The 16,411-nt window shown below is 39.4% G+C and overlaps 2 protein-coding genes across 2 annotated transcripts in view; one reads left to right on the plus strand and one right to left on the minus strand.

Moving 5' to 3' along the window:
• DSTN (destrin, actin depolymerizing factor) overlaps window positions 1-16,411 on the plus strand; it is a 37,433-nt gene that overhangs the window by 10,936 nt on the left and 10,086 nt on the right. The window lies entirely within an intron of this gene.
• LOC131808144 (putative ribosomal protein eL39-like 5) lies at window positions 3,199-3,354 on the minus strand. The gene has a single exon (XM_059134108.1). It carries the CDS (start codon window positions 3,352-3,354, stop codon window positions 3,199-3,201), a length of 156 nt encoding a protein of 51 aa, XP_058990091.1.

Genomic DNA, 16,411 nt, shown 5'->3' on the forward strand with positions numbered 1-16,411 from the left:
GTGTGAGATGGTGATATCTCAGGTGATTTAATTCTTAATGTACCTTGTAAAGTATCTTGTCTTCTGCTCTTAGTATTGTTCCTGAAGAAATTAATGTAGAATCAAATAGTTTTTCATTGCCTGCCAGGTTTAGAATAGCAACCATTTATTCCATAAATAATTGAGGAAATTATTATATGCCAAGAACTTACCTAGGTCCAAGATAATTTAGTACTAAAAAAGTCCTTTCCTTGTGGAAATTAATCCTGATGTGGGGGGGGGGGGAGAGTAAAAAAAAAAAATGGCAAGATCATGTCAGAATTGTTAAGAGATATGAAGAAAATAATGTAATCAATAGGGAGTACTAGAAGAGTTGGCTCCTTTTAGCCAGATTGTTAGGAAGGGTCTCTTAGGAGGTGACATTTGAGCTGAGACTTGCATGACAAGAAATAGCCACGTGTGGAGCATTTCATGCAGAAGGGAACTCTGTTAAGTAAAAAACCTTGAGAAGAGAATGAACTTGACATGCCAGGGACAAAAAAAGGTTTGTGTACCTGGAATTCAGTAAAAGGGGGATAGAAAAATAGGAAATGGGTCACAGGCAAGAGCTGGAACAGGAAGAATCTATAGGCCAAGGTGAGGAATTTGAATTTTATTTTGATTGTTCTAAGAAGCTAATGGGTGTGTGGTGGGAGGGTATGAAGGTGTTAATAGTGGAATGAGATATGATTTATTCCCGTGGATATGTGCAAGTGGGGAAAAGAACTGATGGAGACAATTGCTGTTACTTACCCAGTTGATGGTGATAGCTTGGATTAGGATTGTTAGTAGTGGGATAATGAGAAGTGATTAGATTGAATATATATTTTGGAGGTAGAGCTGATGGGATTTGCTGATAATTTGGGTGTGTGGTATAAGAGAAAGGCATCAAGGATAACTTACTCTTAAGATTCAGACCTGAGCTGTTAGGTAGCTGGTGGTGTCATTGTGCTGGGGACTATAAAAGGAGTGAAAATAAAATAGTTTGGCAAAAATTGAGGTTCTTAGGACTTTGAGGAATAACAAATCATCTAGATGTATTACACATTTTTAAAATACCTTAATTTCTTATCTGATTATAGTAATAATGTATGTAGATTGTAAAACACTAAGAAAAATTTAGTTATAATGGCAGTTCCAATGGAAGTACCTAACATTCAGTGCTTTCTTTTCCAGATCATGTTAAATATATGCTCATTCTTTTAGTAAATAATTGTTTGGTGCCTTTTAGGAACCAGGTACTATGGTAGGCTTTGGAGATTCAACAGTATACAAGACAAAGTCCCTGTCCCTATGAAGTACACATTCTAATGGGGGAGACAGGTAAGAAGTAAACAAATGAGTAAGATAATTGCAGATTGTAATAAGTACTGTAATGGAAGTAAGCGAGACAGTGAATATCCAGAGACTACCAATATAGATTTTTCTCACGTAGTTGAGTTCATCTGTAACTGTTTTATATCTTTTACTTCTCATATTCCAATGTGACAGGGGTGCCAAGCTAATTCAGTTGCAAAATTGTGTATTTAACAGTGATGCTAGTACAACTGGATATCCACATGTAAAAGAACGGATTTGGGTTTCTGCTTCACACTGTATACAGAATTTAATTCACAATGGCTCCTAGACCTCAGTGTAAGAGCTAAAGCTGTATAACTCCTAAAAGAAAACAGGCATAAATCTTGGTGAGTTTAAGTTAGGCAGATGTTTTGGAGGAGGACTTTGGACAGTTTTCTTGGCATTTGTAGGCAAAAGCATGAGTGACAAAAGAAAAATACCATTTGGACTCTTACTAGAATTAGACTTTTTTGCATCAAAGAACACCATCAAGAAAATGAGAAGACAACCAGTGGAATGGGAGAAAATATTTGCAAATCATGTCTGAGAAGGAATTTGTATCCAGAATATATCAAGGACTGTCTCAACTCAGTAAAATGGCAATCCGGTCACAGACAAAGGCTTTGAATAGACATTTCCATAGGAAGATTTACAAATAGTCGATAAACACATGAAAGCATGTTCAAAATCTTTAGCCATTAGGGAAATGCAAATCAAAATCACTGGGGATGGCTATAATAAAAAAGACAACAGTAATAAATGTTGGTAAGGCTGTGGAAAAGTAGGACTCCGTATGTGTTGCTGGCGGGAAAGTAAAATGGTGTAGCCATTTGTGGAAATTATTTTGGCAGTTCTTAAGAAGTTAAACTTGGGAATTGCCATTGACCCAGCACTTTGACTCCTAGTTACATACCAAGTAAAAGGACAATCTACATTAAAATCTGTACATGAATATACATAATAGCATACGCATAGTAGCCCCAAAGTGGAAACCACCCAGATTTCCATCAGCTGATGATTGGATAGAAAAAATAACAGAATATCCATATAATAGAATATTATTTGGTAATAAAAAGAAATGAAGTACTGAATTTAACTACAGCATGGATGAATCTTGAAAATATGTTGAGTAAAAGAAACCAGTCAAAAAAATGACTACATATTATAGAATCCCATTTATATGCTATATCTGGGATAGGTAGATCTCAAGAGACAGGAAGTAAATTAGTGGTTATCGGTTTGAGGTGAGTGAAAGCAAAAAGAGGAGTGACAGTACAGAGTTTCTTTTTGGGGTATTCAGAATTTTCTAAGATTAGATTATGATGGATGTACAACTTTGTGAATATACTAAAATCTACTGAACTTCTACTTTTAAGTGGGTAAAATTTTATGGCATAGTAAATATAACTTCAAAATAAAACTTCAAAATTTTTAATGGTATCATGCATGTACAGTAATGGTATTAAACTCATCCCCCTTTTAAATTTAAATCCATGACTGTAAACTAATGCCCTCCCCCCAAAAAAATAAAAGGTCTCACACATGTATTACTGAACCAGTCTACTGGGGTGGAAGCATAGTAAAGGAGAAAAATCATTTCCCTGATAATACGTACCGTTGTTGGGCACCTGGGTGGCATCTGCCTTTGGCTCCAGTCAGGGTCCAAGGGTCCTGGGATCGAGTCTGCTCATGCTCACTCACTCTCCCTCACATTCTGTCTCAAATAAATAAAATCTTAAAAAAAAAGTCTACTCTTCAGATAGTAGTGATGTTTACAGAATGATAGGATATGAGCACATGCCTTTCATGCCGCATAAATATGTGTGCCTTCTGCGCAGTCTCTTACAGACCCTGTTTGGTTCTTCTCTGGTGCTGCCTCTTGGAATTGTACCTGACTTTATTGCCAGTTTTCATCTGAATCCACTGGGGAATGGGATGATTCTGCTTTTGTTTCTTGGCGGGGAATTGCTTGATCTTGAAAGTCTTGTGAGAAAACATTGCATGGAACGGTCAACCACACATATCAGTATGGTGAAAAAAAGGAAAGAGAATGCACTGTCATTTTTGTGCATAAATCTTTGCCTGCATTTGCAGTATTCTTCAAAAGAATACTCTGCCTAGTTGTGATCTCTGTCTGTCAAGTAAATAAATAAAATCTTAAAAAAAAAAAGACAAACTAAGAAGTGTTGGTGAGGATGTGGAGGAAAAGGAACCCTTGTGCACTGTTGGTGGGGATGTAAATTGGTGCAGCTATTATTGAACACAATATGGAGGTTGCTCAAAAAATTAAAAATAAAACTATCATATGATCAGTAACTCCACTTCTGGGTATTTTTCCAGAGGAAACAAAAACACCCAAAAAGATAAATGTGCGTCATGTTCACTGTAGCATTATTTCCAGTGGCCAGGGCATGGAAACAACCCAAATGTCTATGGATGGGTGATGGATAAGAAAATGTGGCGTGTATGTGTGCCATAAGAAAATTTTCTCCTCTCTAACAGTATGGATGGACCTTGAGGGCATTATGCTGGGCAAAATAAGACAAAGACAAATACTGGATGGTCTCACTTATATGTAGAACCTAAAACAAAGCACCCCTTGCCCTTAACTCATAGATATAGAGAACAGGCTGTGCTCTCTCTGTATGCTTCTGGCCACAGCAGTGGTATTGTCATGGATTCTGGGGATGGGGTCACCCACCCTGTGCCCATCTATGAAGACTACTGCCCTGCCCCATACTGTCCTGCATCTGGACCTGGCTAGTTGGGACCGGACGGACTACCTCATGAAGATCCTCATGGAGTAGTACAGAGAACAGATTTGTTGTTGCCAGAGATGGTCAGAATGGTTGAATGTGGTCTGAAGATAACAAACTTTCAATTATAAAATTAAGAAATCATGGCATGTAATATATATCCTGGTAGATATGATTAATAATGCTGTTATATATTTGAAAGTTGCTAAGAGAGTAAATCTCTTAAAATAAAAAATAAACTAAAAAATAAGTTCTCATAAGGAAAAAACTAACTGGTGATGGATGTTACCTAGAGTTATTGTGGTGATCATTTCACAATATACATAAGTATCGAATTGTTATGCTGTACACTTAATGTTATATGCTAATTTATAGCTCAAACAGTTCTTTCAGTGTTACCTATCACAAGAACGTTCATGTTTCCCTGATATGATAGGCAGTGAGTTGTCACTTAGAAATCAGATAGTATAAAAAATTTTCCATCTTCACCAGTTTTTTCTTGTCAGTCAGTTACGAGGAGTCTAAAGAAGTAAAAACGTTATGCATTTATGCAAACAGTATTTGAGAGGATGAAAGTTCTATGTCTTCAGGAAGAAAACAGTAGTAACATCAAATCTAATCAGGACCAAAATACTCCCAACAGAGAGTGATAAAAAATTACTTAGAAGATTTTTTTGCTTTATTTTTTCTTGAAAATACTAAAGTTTTGAAATGAAGGATTTTCCTTAGTGTAAAGTGAAGAATTATACTATAAGGATGAGGAAAAAATATCTCAAAGGCAATAGTACATCTCATAAAAATTTTTATGGGATAGTTGTTTTTCAAAATTGATAAAGTAGATGATAGTTCTGAGGTTGAAATAGGGTTGAAAAAAAGATACTGAGTTCTTGCATTTAAGGAGCACAAGTCTAGTGAAAGAGGCACACAAATAATAGTTAATCACAGTAGTAGAGAATACTGTGGTAGAAACAATTATTTTCTGTGTAAGTACATAGAAGGATCACATAGCTTAGATTAGAGGTGGTGATTGAGGGAGCAGGTAAGAGCTGCCTTCCCAGAGGAGGCCTAAACTGCGGTCCTGAAGGACGTAAGCAGATGAAGAGGACAGTAAAACATCTCAAAAGAACATGGTGTTTTCAGAGAATCACAAAGAGTTGTACATGGCTGGTATTAAGGAGAACATTGTGGGACAGGTGGAAAAGAGGCTGCGGAAATAGTCTATAAAGGGCTTGACATGGCATGGGTTTTACCCTGAAGAAAATTTGAAGCTTATGGGGCGCCTGGGTGGCTCAGTGGTTTGGGCTGCTGCCTTCGGCTCGGGTCATGATCTCAGGGTCCTGGGATCGAGCCCCGCGTCGGGCTCCCTGCTCCGCAGGAAGCCTGCTTCCCTCTCTCTCTCTCTCTCTCTGCCTGCCTCTCTGCCTACTTGTGATCTCTGTCTGTCAAATAAATAAATAAAATCTTTAAAAAAAAGAAAAAAAGAAAAAAGAAAATTTGAAGCTTAAAAGAAAATAATAGGGTGCCTGGGTGGCTCAGTGGGTTAAAGCCTCTGCCTTCGGCTCAGGTCATGATCTCAGGGTCCTGAGATCGAGTGCCGCGTTGGGCACTCTGCTCAGCGCGGAGCCTGCTTCCTCCTCTCTCTCTGCCTGCCTCTCTGCCTACTTGTGATTCGTCTGTCAAATAAATAAATAAATAAATAAAAATCTTTTTTTTTTTTTTTTTTTAAGATTTTATTTATTTATTTGACAGACAGAGATCACAAGTAGGCAGAGAGGCAGGCAGAGAGAGAGGAGGAAGCAGGCTCCCTGCCGAGCAGAGAGCCCGATGTGGGACTCGATCCCAGGATCCTGAGATCATGACCTGAGCCGAAGGCAGAGGCTTAACCCACTGAGCCACCCAGGCGCCCCACTTTTTTTTTTTTTTTTTAAAGATTTTATTTATTTATTTGTCAGAGAGAGAATGAGCGAGAGCGAGCATAGGCAGACAGAGTGGAAGGCAGAGTCAGAGGGAGAAGCAGGCTCCCTGCGGAGGGCAAGGAGCCCGATGTGGGACTCGATCCCAGGACGCTGGGATCATGACCTGAGCCGAAGGCAGCTGCTTAACCAACTGAGCCACTCAGGCGCCCCATAAATAAATAAAAATCTTTAAAAGAAAATAATAAAAGCGTAGGACTGTTTGCCAGTGTGCTTACTGTCATTGGCTTCCCCCCTCCTATTCTTCTGTCTAGTTTTTTTTGTGGAGTGGAGAAGTCAGGGAATATTATTTTCTCTCTCAGGCTTACAAAACTTGTTCCCACTATTCCTGCACTCCCTTTCTGACTCCCTGCTTCCCAATTGGTGGGGGCGGTGAGTGGGGATTGGGATCTGTTAACAAATCTGATTGGGATTGCCTATAAGATTGCATACAATCTGGATGAGATGGATTGTTTTTAGCAGCTGGGCATTATTGTATCTAATCCACTTTCACTGTTGAGATGACTTTCTGTAAGGGTTTTTTTTTTCTTCTGGTGGGGGTGTGGGTCATGTTTCATAGACTTTAGGTTATTGAATGATTTTTTTTCCCCAATAAAAAATTGTTTTAGTGGAACTCTTAAATTAATATGTAGCTAATAGAATGCTATTTGGTCTGCCTAGGCTATCTCAAGGACATTGTGCTTTGCTACGAGGTGAGTGAAGGACCTCTATAATTGGAAATTGTTTTCAGGAATGAGTGTATTAAGACAGAGTTAACGTGAAACATTTTCTGGATCTCTGATAGCTTATGTAGTGACTTTGTGTGAATTACAGAATGCTTCCTCTGGTGATGTGGCCTCAGGAGATAGGAGCTGGTACGCCCTTGGACAGTCGAAGCCTTGCAGGCACATTCCTTGGATAGTGGAATATGCACTTGAATTTAGCGCTGTCTTGCAGACTTAAGCAAGGCACAATCTGTAAAACTGTATTCAGCAGCACCAGACATTTCAAATTTACCAAGGGACTGAGGAGTTGCTGTGAGCTTGCTTGACTGATGTATACAGGGAAGGGACAAACTTTAGAACAAAGCCTGTTAGCTCACCCCACAGACCCCAGTTGTCCTCTCTAGATTTTGATTTACTTGTGTGATAGTTGGGCCTAGAAAAATGGTAAGTGGTCATGTAATTGACTTTCGATTTCTTAACAGAAGAGTGGTAAGTCATTTGCTCCTGCATGTCTTTGCTGTGCAACCATTCTGTGGTTACGGAACAAAAAGAGAGATACATCAGATGTCATTTTGGTTTTTTAATTCTTATCTGTCAGGGAACAAATAGAAATTGCTGTTTTAAATATGAGTTTTAAGCTGTCTAGATTTGTTTTATTCGTAGCCTTCTATCACTCAAAGGCTTCATTAACAATCAGCCACATTAGTAATTAGAGGGAGCAGAAAAACCTCTAACCAGGTTTTCTGTTTCATAATAATCTGAGTCACTGAATGATACCATTGACAGGCACTATATTTAGGTGATTTATTTGTGTTACCAGTCTTCCTGAGTTAGGATGATCATAATTCACATTTTACAGATGATGATACTGAGGTTTCAAGAAGTTAGCTAACTTGTTCATGTTATAAGATTTGAGTAAGATAGATTCCTTGTGCTTTCTCCTCTGGTTAAAAAGTCTTCTAAGATTAAATGTTCCAAATTCTGTTTATGAGAAACACAACAAATTGAAAAAAAGAAATACAGCTTATCAGCTTACTAAAACATGTATTCCCAATTAATTGTAAAATTCATCTGGAATGATCATATGTAATATTACATAAAATGAAGTTATCCTGATGGTTATTATATAAACTTTGTACTGTAAACTCATTATTTTATTTTATTTTATTTTATTTTTTTTTGATTTTATTTATTTATTTGACAGAGAGAAATTACAAGTACACTGAGAGGCAGGCAGAGAGAGAGAGAAGGAAGCAGGCTCCCTGCTGAGCAGAGAGCTCGATGTGGGACTCGATCCCAGGACCCTGAGATCATGACCTGAGCCGAAGGCAGCGGCTTAACCCACTGAGCCACCCAGGCGCCCTAAACTCATTATTTTATATCTTCCCCAGTATCTAGCATTTTTTTCCTCAAGAAGGAAAAGAACTTTTGGGGGGCAGCTGGGTGGCTCAGTCATTTGAGTATATGACTCTTGATTTCATCTCAGATCATTATTTTGGGGTCATAGGATCAACCCACATTGGACTTTGCACTTGGTGTGGAGTCTGCTTCTCTCCCTCAAAAATAAATTAAAAATTTTTTTCAAAGATTTTATTTACTTGTCAGAGAGAGAAAGAAAGACCGCATAAGCAGGGAGAGTGGTAGGCAGAGGAAGAAGCAGGCTCCCCTCTGAGCAAGGAGCCCAATGCAGGACCCTGGGAATGTGACGTTGACGCTTTTAACTGACTGAGCCACCCAGGTGTTCCCAAAATAAGTAAAATCTTTTTTTTTTTTTTAAGATTTTATTTATTTACTTGACAGAGATGGGGAGAGAGTACAAGCGGTGGGAGCAGCAGGGAGAGAGAAGCAGGCTCCTGCTGAGCAGAGAGCCCAATGTGAGGCTTGATCCCAGAACCCTGGGATCCTGATCTGAGCCGAAGGCAGTCTGTTAATTGACTGAGCCACCCAGGTGCTCACCCCAAAAAAGTAAAATCTTTTTTTTTTTTTTTTAAAGATTTTATTTATTTATTTGACATAGCGAGATCACAAGTAGGCAGAGGCAGGCAGAGAGAGAGGGGGAAGCAGGCTCCTTGCCAAGCAGAGAGCCCGATGTGGGGCTCGATCCAAGGACCCTGAGATCATGACCTGAGCCAAAGGCAGAGGCTTTAACCCACTGAGCCACCCAGGCGCCCCAAAAAAGTAAAATCTTAAAAAAAGTAAAAATTTTTTGGTCTGCCATCTGTATGAACTAAAATAATTTGCTTAAGTCAGGACTTCTTGTCTGAAGTTCTATGACTGTTCTTCATTTTGGTTGTTTTGACTTTCCAGGTCCATACTCAGAATATTCCAGCAAACACACACAGTATCTTATGTTTTCAGGATTGCTTCAGGATTGCTTCCTTGCCCCCAGAAATAGGCAACCATAATTATTGGCAAACTAGAATTGAAATCCTTGCCCTGTCACTATACAGAATAACAACTAAGGTTCCTGATGGCATAATTCATCCATAAAGCTAAATAATATATTGTTTTTCCAAGGCAGAAAACTGTGTAATACGTCTTATAAATTTGATTACCTAAAATATACTATAGAGTTAATTTTATGATATTTTTATGTTAAATTACTTAAAATAAGGATAAAAATTTAGTTCCTCAGTTGCATTAGCCTCATTTCATGGGCTCAACAGCCGTGTGTGGTGATGGCTACCATACTGGAAAGTGTAGATACAGAACATTTGGATCATCACAGAAATTTTTGTTAGACAGCATGGGTCTCTCAAACAGAGAAACTAAGCATTTCATAAATCATTCAGCTTTCAAAGCAGTGGTGGTGGAGAGAGTGTCTTAGCATTCCTTTATGTAGGGTCCCCATTTTTCCTGTTTTCAGTATGACTAAGCTAGAAAATCCTGTTGTTTTACCTGAACTCTTCAGAGAATAAATTCCAGAATTCCACAGATTAGTAGCACGGTGGAACTCAAGAAGGGATCTAGGGGCCTATGCGAGTCTCAGACTAATCACACTCATTCTTCCTAGTTTGAACTTCTTTATTTCTTCTGTGTGTTTTTTGTCCTTGTGGGTTTATAGGTTTTTTGTTTTTGGGGTTTTTTAAAATTCCCTTTTTGTGCTTCAGTGGAGTTTTGGTAGGGAGATGGGTGGATGTATTCAGGTGCCCCATCGTAACATAGGACCTGGGAGGACCTGGTCATTTCTGTGTAGAAATGTGCTTTGAAGTACTTGTTACTCTTTTTATTTGTTGTCTCAGTGTTCTTGCTCAGAAGCATCAGTTGTAGTAGAGAGAAGCCCAAATGTTTTTATAAATAGTCTGTCATTTTGGTTTCTTTTGGCTATTGCTCAAGGCATGGTGAATAAAGGAGAATCATGAACCCATTTTTAAACTCCCCAACTCCTTTGATTATGCTTGTCTTGGGTATTTAAGAGTTCGATAGGTTGAGAAAGGAACTAACACCTGATTTCTGCCAGGTGTTTATAAATTTTAAATTGTATTTGTCTACTGTGCAGTAACGTACTTTCAGATATTTCAGACTCTCTTAACTTAGAAAAATAAATAAGTTACAAAAAAAATACTTTCCTGAAGTAGGAAGTTAACTTTCATCCCTGTTTCCTCCAGTGAGGTTTATGTAAGGTGTAGTTGGCGAAGTCAACTGTGCTGCTTCAGTTCATAGTAGAAATAGACCATTTATGGTATTCTGGTTTAGGATGGACTGCTGTAAGTCATTAGTTTGGGGGCCAGTTTAGTTGTTTACAAAAATTTGAATCTGAAAAACTTGATGCTCCTTCAAAAAATTCCAGCCCTTATGCTAGAATTGTTGAGAGAACCGAAGTGTGTTCTGTTGTTTACAATTATTAAAATACCCAGTGTTACATACTCTCTGTAGCATTTATTTCCCCTTCTGTTTGTGAGGAGTATCTTTATTTAGAGAAGCTCACACTGAGTGAATCTTGAGTGTTAAGGCGGGGCCTCAGATGTAGTCATTTCATCTCAGTCAGTGTTTTACAAAAGCTCTGCCAGAGGACACTCAGGTTTAAGATCTGTTACACTTTATGAACGAGTTAAAAACTGGTAGTTGGTGAGATAAAATAGAGTGACGTAATTATTTAACAGCAGCTGTTTTGACAAGGGGGTAGAGTTTAAGAGTGTTACTTTCCAGGGCCACTGGTACAGAACACAAAGAAACTGAAGCTTTGGGTTGGGTGTCTTTATAAGTGCTCTTGTAGTGGCAGTCTGTTTTCTCCAGATTTTCCTCCCCAGCTATGTAGCAAATTTTGGTGTGAAGTTCCCAGTATCCTTTAATGGTCTTTATTGTTTTTTTTTTTTTTTTTTTTAAAGATTTTATGTATTTATTTGACAGAGAGAAATCACAAGTAGATGGAGAGGCAGGCAGAGAGAGAGAGGGAAGCAGTCTCCCTGCTGAGCAGAGAGCCCGATGCGGGACTCGATCCCAGGACCCTGAGATCATGACCTGAGCCGAAGGCAGCGGCTTAACCCACTGAGCCACCCAGGTGCCCCTAATGGTCTTTATTGTTAAAACTTGCATTTAAAACTTAATAACTTAAAAAAATATAAAATCAAAACTGAATTTGATTTTCCTTTTTAAAATAAACTTTGATTCCTTCACAGCTAAGCAGTTAATATCTCAGTAACCTAACACTTTAGAGAAATACTGAAAAGTGAGATTGATGGGAAAAGACTTTTTCTATTAGGTAAAAGTACCGTGTGAAGCACAGATGATTTTGTAGATCAGTGTTACAGTCGTTTGTGTTTTAAGATTTGCTATAATGTCTCTTGGTGCAAAGCAGCATAGTCCTAAGGAATTTACAGCCTATTTGGGGAGGCAGTCATTAACTAAATAATCTTAGAAAAAACTGAGGGCATTTACCCAAAAAATATAAAAGCACTATTTCAAAGGAATACATGCACCTCCATGTTTATTGCAGCATTATTTACAATAGTGTCCATCGATAGACAAATGGATAAATGTGATACACACACACGCAAATATGCACACACAATGGAGTATTATTCAGCCATAAAAAGGAATGAAATGTTGCCAATTGGAACAATGTAGAGGGAGCTAGAAAGTGAAATAAGTCAGTCCCAGAGGGGAGGTGGGTGGGGGGATGGGTGCAGTAGGTGATGGGTATTAAAAAGAGTATATTTATCATGATGAGTGCTGATAATGTGTAAAATTGTTGAATCACTCATTGTATACCTGAAGCTAACATAACACTGTACCTTAACTATACTGGGATTAAAGTAAACATAATAAAAAAACCAAAACATTGAAACTGGTAAGTGCTATGCAGTAGAGATTCATGTGTCATGGAATCCTGTTAGAGTGGGTTTGACCTAGACAGCTTTTTTGCAAAGTGAGAATTGAGCTGAGATCCTGAGGGTGAAGTAGGCAAAGAAGGGTAGGGAAACAGGCGGGTGTACAGTATGAGTAAAGATGGGAGGCAGCATGGCCAGTGTGAACTACTAAGAGAAGGCCAGGGTAGTGAGATACAGAGTTGTGTAGTATAAGATAAAGCTGGAGGGGAGGGTAGGACTAGACTATGTTAAAGAATTAGTCCTCAGATCAATGGAAAGCCATCGAGGTATTTTGAGCCTGGATTTTGGATTTGTTTTTCAGATCTCTGGCTGTAGTGTTGAAGATGAATTGGAGTGTGGGGAGGAACAGCAGTGGGCATGGGCAGTCTGTCATATTTGAACAACTGTGGTAACATATTAAGCCCCAAATTTCAGTGGCTTAACACAGAAAAGACTTCTGTCTATCATGCAGAGTTCAGGGGAGTCAGAAGCTCTCTTCTGTCTTAAATTGTGTCGGCAAATGTCCTCTTGTCAGGGGAAGAGAGAACTTGAAGATCACTTTTAAAGAGTCAGGGCTGGAAGTCCTTGGTATCACTGTGCTGAGCAGAACTCCCTGGCCCCAGCTGAACTTGCAAGGAAGGCTGGGGAATGTAGTCTTCCTGTGTGGCCATGAAGAGGAGGCAGTGTGGTGTACACGTATCTTGATCTCTCTCCTCTGCAGCCAGTTGGGGGTTTAGTGTAGCATTTCGAATAATAGAAAATGGTGGCTTAGGCTGGAGAGTGGTGACAGATGGAGAGCGCTGAATATCTTGGAAAAAGATAAGAAAAAAGTCAAAGAGCCAAGTGAGATGAGGGAGAAGGAACTATTGAAGATATTATCTCTTAGGTTTGGAGTCTGTGTAACCGGGATGGTGGTATGTACTGAGAAAGGAAGACTGGCTAGAAGGAGACTTTGGACATGCTGAGCATCAGATCTCTTTGACACATCCATCTGGAGATGTTAGATAGGAAATTGGATATAAAGGCTTCAGGCTCAGAAAAGCAGAAATCTGGGACGCCTGGGTGGCTCAGTTGGTTAAGCAGCTGCCTTCGGCTCGGGTCATGATCCCAGCATCCTGGAATCGAGTCCCACATCGGGCTCCTTGCTCAGCAGGGATCCTGCTTCTCCCTCTACCTCTGCCTGCCATTCTGTCTGCCTGTGCTCGCTCTCTTTCCCCCTCTCTCTCTCTGATAAATAAATAAAATCTAAAAAAAAAAAGCAGAAATCTGAACAATGTGCAAGTCATTTGGATTAGACACACGAAAACTTAAGCATGGATAAAGCCTCCTAGGGAGAATGCAGGGTCCTTCCTTTCCATTTCCACCTAACTGCCATCAACTTCTGTGTACTGCTAGATTGCTCTGCCGCCACTCTTCCTGACCTCAGCTGAACCTTTAGATGTCCTCAGAGTCCTTAGGTGATTCCCTTGGCAATTCCCCATAACAGCTATTCTGAATATTTTTAAAAAATTTATTTATTTTTTTGAAAAAGATTTTATTTACTTGACAGACAGAGAAAGTAGGCAGAGAGGCAGGCAGAGAGAGGAGGAAGCAGGCTCCCCGCTGAACAGAGAGCCGAAGGCGGGGCTTGATCCGCAGTACCCCAAGCTGAAGGCAGAGGCCTTAACCCACTGAGCCACCCAGGCACCCCTGCTATTCTGAATCTTTACTGATTTGCCCTCAAACTCCTGCTCTACTTCTGGTTTATACTTCACAGAGAATATAGAGGTTTTCAAGTACAGTTTTTAGAAATGGGTATTTTCCTTCTCGAAGTTATTACTGTCCCTTTTACTATTTTAGAAGAGAGAAGGGTGTAGGTTTCCCTCACCATCCAAAAGTAGAGTGAGCCTGTGAAACCTTTCATAAGCCTGAATGGTGTAGCAGTTACCATTAATTTATATGGAAAAGTTTTCATCATTCCCAGAGCCAAACATAACCTTCCTTAGACTCTTTTGGTACCTTTAGGACACATCTTGGTTGCAGATGAACAAAATAAATGAAGTAGTGCAGATGCTGACAGATACAGTTTATTTTTATTTATTTATTTTTTTAAAGATTTTATTTATTTATCAGAGAGAGAGAGGGAGAGAGCGATCACAGGCAGACAGAATGGCAGGCAGAGGCAGAGGCAGAGGGAGAAGCAGGCTCCCTGCCAAGCAAGGCTCCCGATGTGGGACTCGATCCCAGGACGCTGGGATCATGACCTGAGCCGAAGGCAGCTGCTTAACCAACTGAACCACCCAGGCGTCCCTGACAGATACAGTTTAAAGCTATGGTGGCTCAATGTGGTGATGCTGAGTGTGGATCTGGGGAAGGAGTTTGGCAGGGTCACTCACTGCTCCAGGTGTGCACTGCTTCCATACAAACACTCAGTGCTGTTGTTGCTTTTTACCTTTTTTTGTAAATGTGAAAGTCTTTAGATTTCCTTTGGTCTGTGACTGAGTCCCTCATCTGTACCCTGGATCTCATCAGTCTCTTTAGAGTTTTGTCTCTTACTTGTAAGTGGTTAAGAGTACCCTCTGGAGCCAAATTGCCCGAGTTCAGATCTCACTTCTGCTGTAGGTTTCCATGTGACTCTGGCCAAGTTACTTAATCTTTCTTTTCCTCAGTTTCCCCATTTATAAGATGCAGATAATAACAGTAGCCATCTCAGAATTTTTGTGATTTAGAAATGTCTGACAACATTAAGTACTCAATATTAGTTTATTTTTTTCTTTTTTCCTTTTTCCTTTAATGGTTTGATTTTCCTCTTGTTCCTTCAAACTCTTAAACTTTTAGTATGGTCAGATTTTCCCAGTCGTAAGATAATTTCTATAAAGTTAGCAAACAGTCTGTTTCCTTTTCCCTTTGCCATTAACTGTCTTGTGCTTGCTTTCTTTCTTCACCTCCTCAGTTTACCCTTGTAAATCCTCAGCATATTACCCTGGACTTAGGACTGATTCCTCCAATCTCCTGAAATGCATAGAGACTCAGTTGCCAAACCTGGTGGTCTGTTGCAGTCATTCTCAGACTTTGCAGGCACTGGTGTTGATGACCCCTCCCTCCCCTCAGGATGCCTCCCTGGCTTCTAGGATGCTGTTTTGTCCCTTACTTTTTAGTTTTCTGATCATTTCTTCATAGTCCCCTGGACTTGTTACTCTTTTGCTACTTTGTGTTGGTATCTCTAGGATATTGATTATAGTCCAAAGTATTAGTAAGACCCGAGCTCACATTTCCAATTGCTAACTGATCATCTCCACCTAACTGTCTTTAAAGTTTACATCATCTGGATATTTATAATTGCCTCAGAGGTGGTCTTCCTGTTTTCAGTGTGTTTGCCAATTTTTCCTTTACAGTCTTCAGGGTTAATTTCCTCAAGCATAAGTGTCTATAGTACTCCTCTCATCAGAAACCTTTACAAACATCCTTTCCGGTGGAGAAAAGCTCAGATTTCTCCATACTGAGGCTTTTAAAATTCCTGTAGGTTATAGCTAGATTTGGCTGACATTAGTTGCATAATAATTGCAGAATAGCTATTTACTTTCTGTTTCCACGCTGGTACATGGTTAATATGTTTTATTTCCAATCAGAATTTAAAGTGATGTTTGAGTTAATTCACTTAAATATTGACAGATACATTTAGATGATTGGTTGGCTTAATAAGGCTTCCATTGTTTCCTTCATGCTTTTAAATATGGGTTGGTCGATTGTGATTTACAGAAATTAGGAAAGTGATAAGATAGGATGGGTTTTGTGGTAGTTTTCTACTCTTGATTTTCTGTGTCTACTACCACATGAATGTTGTTTATAAACAAAGTGTGGATTAGATTAGATAGGATTGAAATAGATTATGATTAGATGTGGACTAGATTTGATAGAATTGAAGTATATTAGAGCTTACCCCAATATTAAGTAAATGCTAGGATCTTAGTATATTTTAACCGCCAGAGTTCTTTTTTTTTTTTTTTCTTTTAAGATTTTATTTATTTATTTATTTGACAGACAAATAGGCAGGCAGGCAGGGACAGAGAGAAGAGGAAGCAGGCTCCCTGCCGAGCAGAGAGCCCAATGCAGGGCTTGATCCCAGGATCCTGGGATCAGGACCTGAGCCGTAGGCAGAGGCTCTAACCCACTGAGCCACCCAGGCGCCCCTGACTGCCAGAGTTCTTATGTGTATTTTTAAGTAACAGCTTTACTAAGCTGTAATTCACATATCATAAAGTATGATTCAGTGGTTTTCAGTGTATTCAGAGTTGTAGATTCATCACCACTGTCAAATCCCAGAGCATTCATCA

Source organism: Mustela lutreola, chromosome 9, assembly GCF_030435805.1.
Source record: "Mustela lutreola isolate mMusLut2 chromosome 9, mMusLut2.pri, whole genome shotgun sequence".
NCBI classification, from domain to species: domain Eukaryota; kingdom Metazoa; phylum Chordata; class Mammalia; order Carnivora; family Mustelidae; genus Mustela; species Mustela lutreola.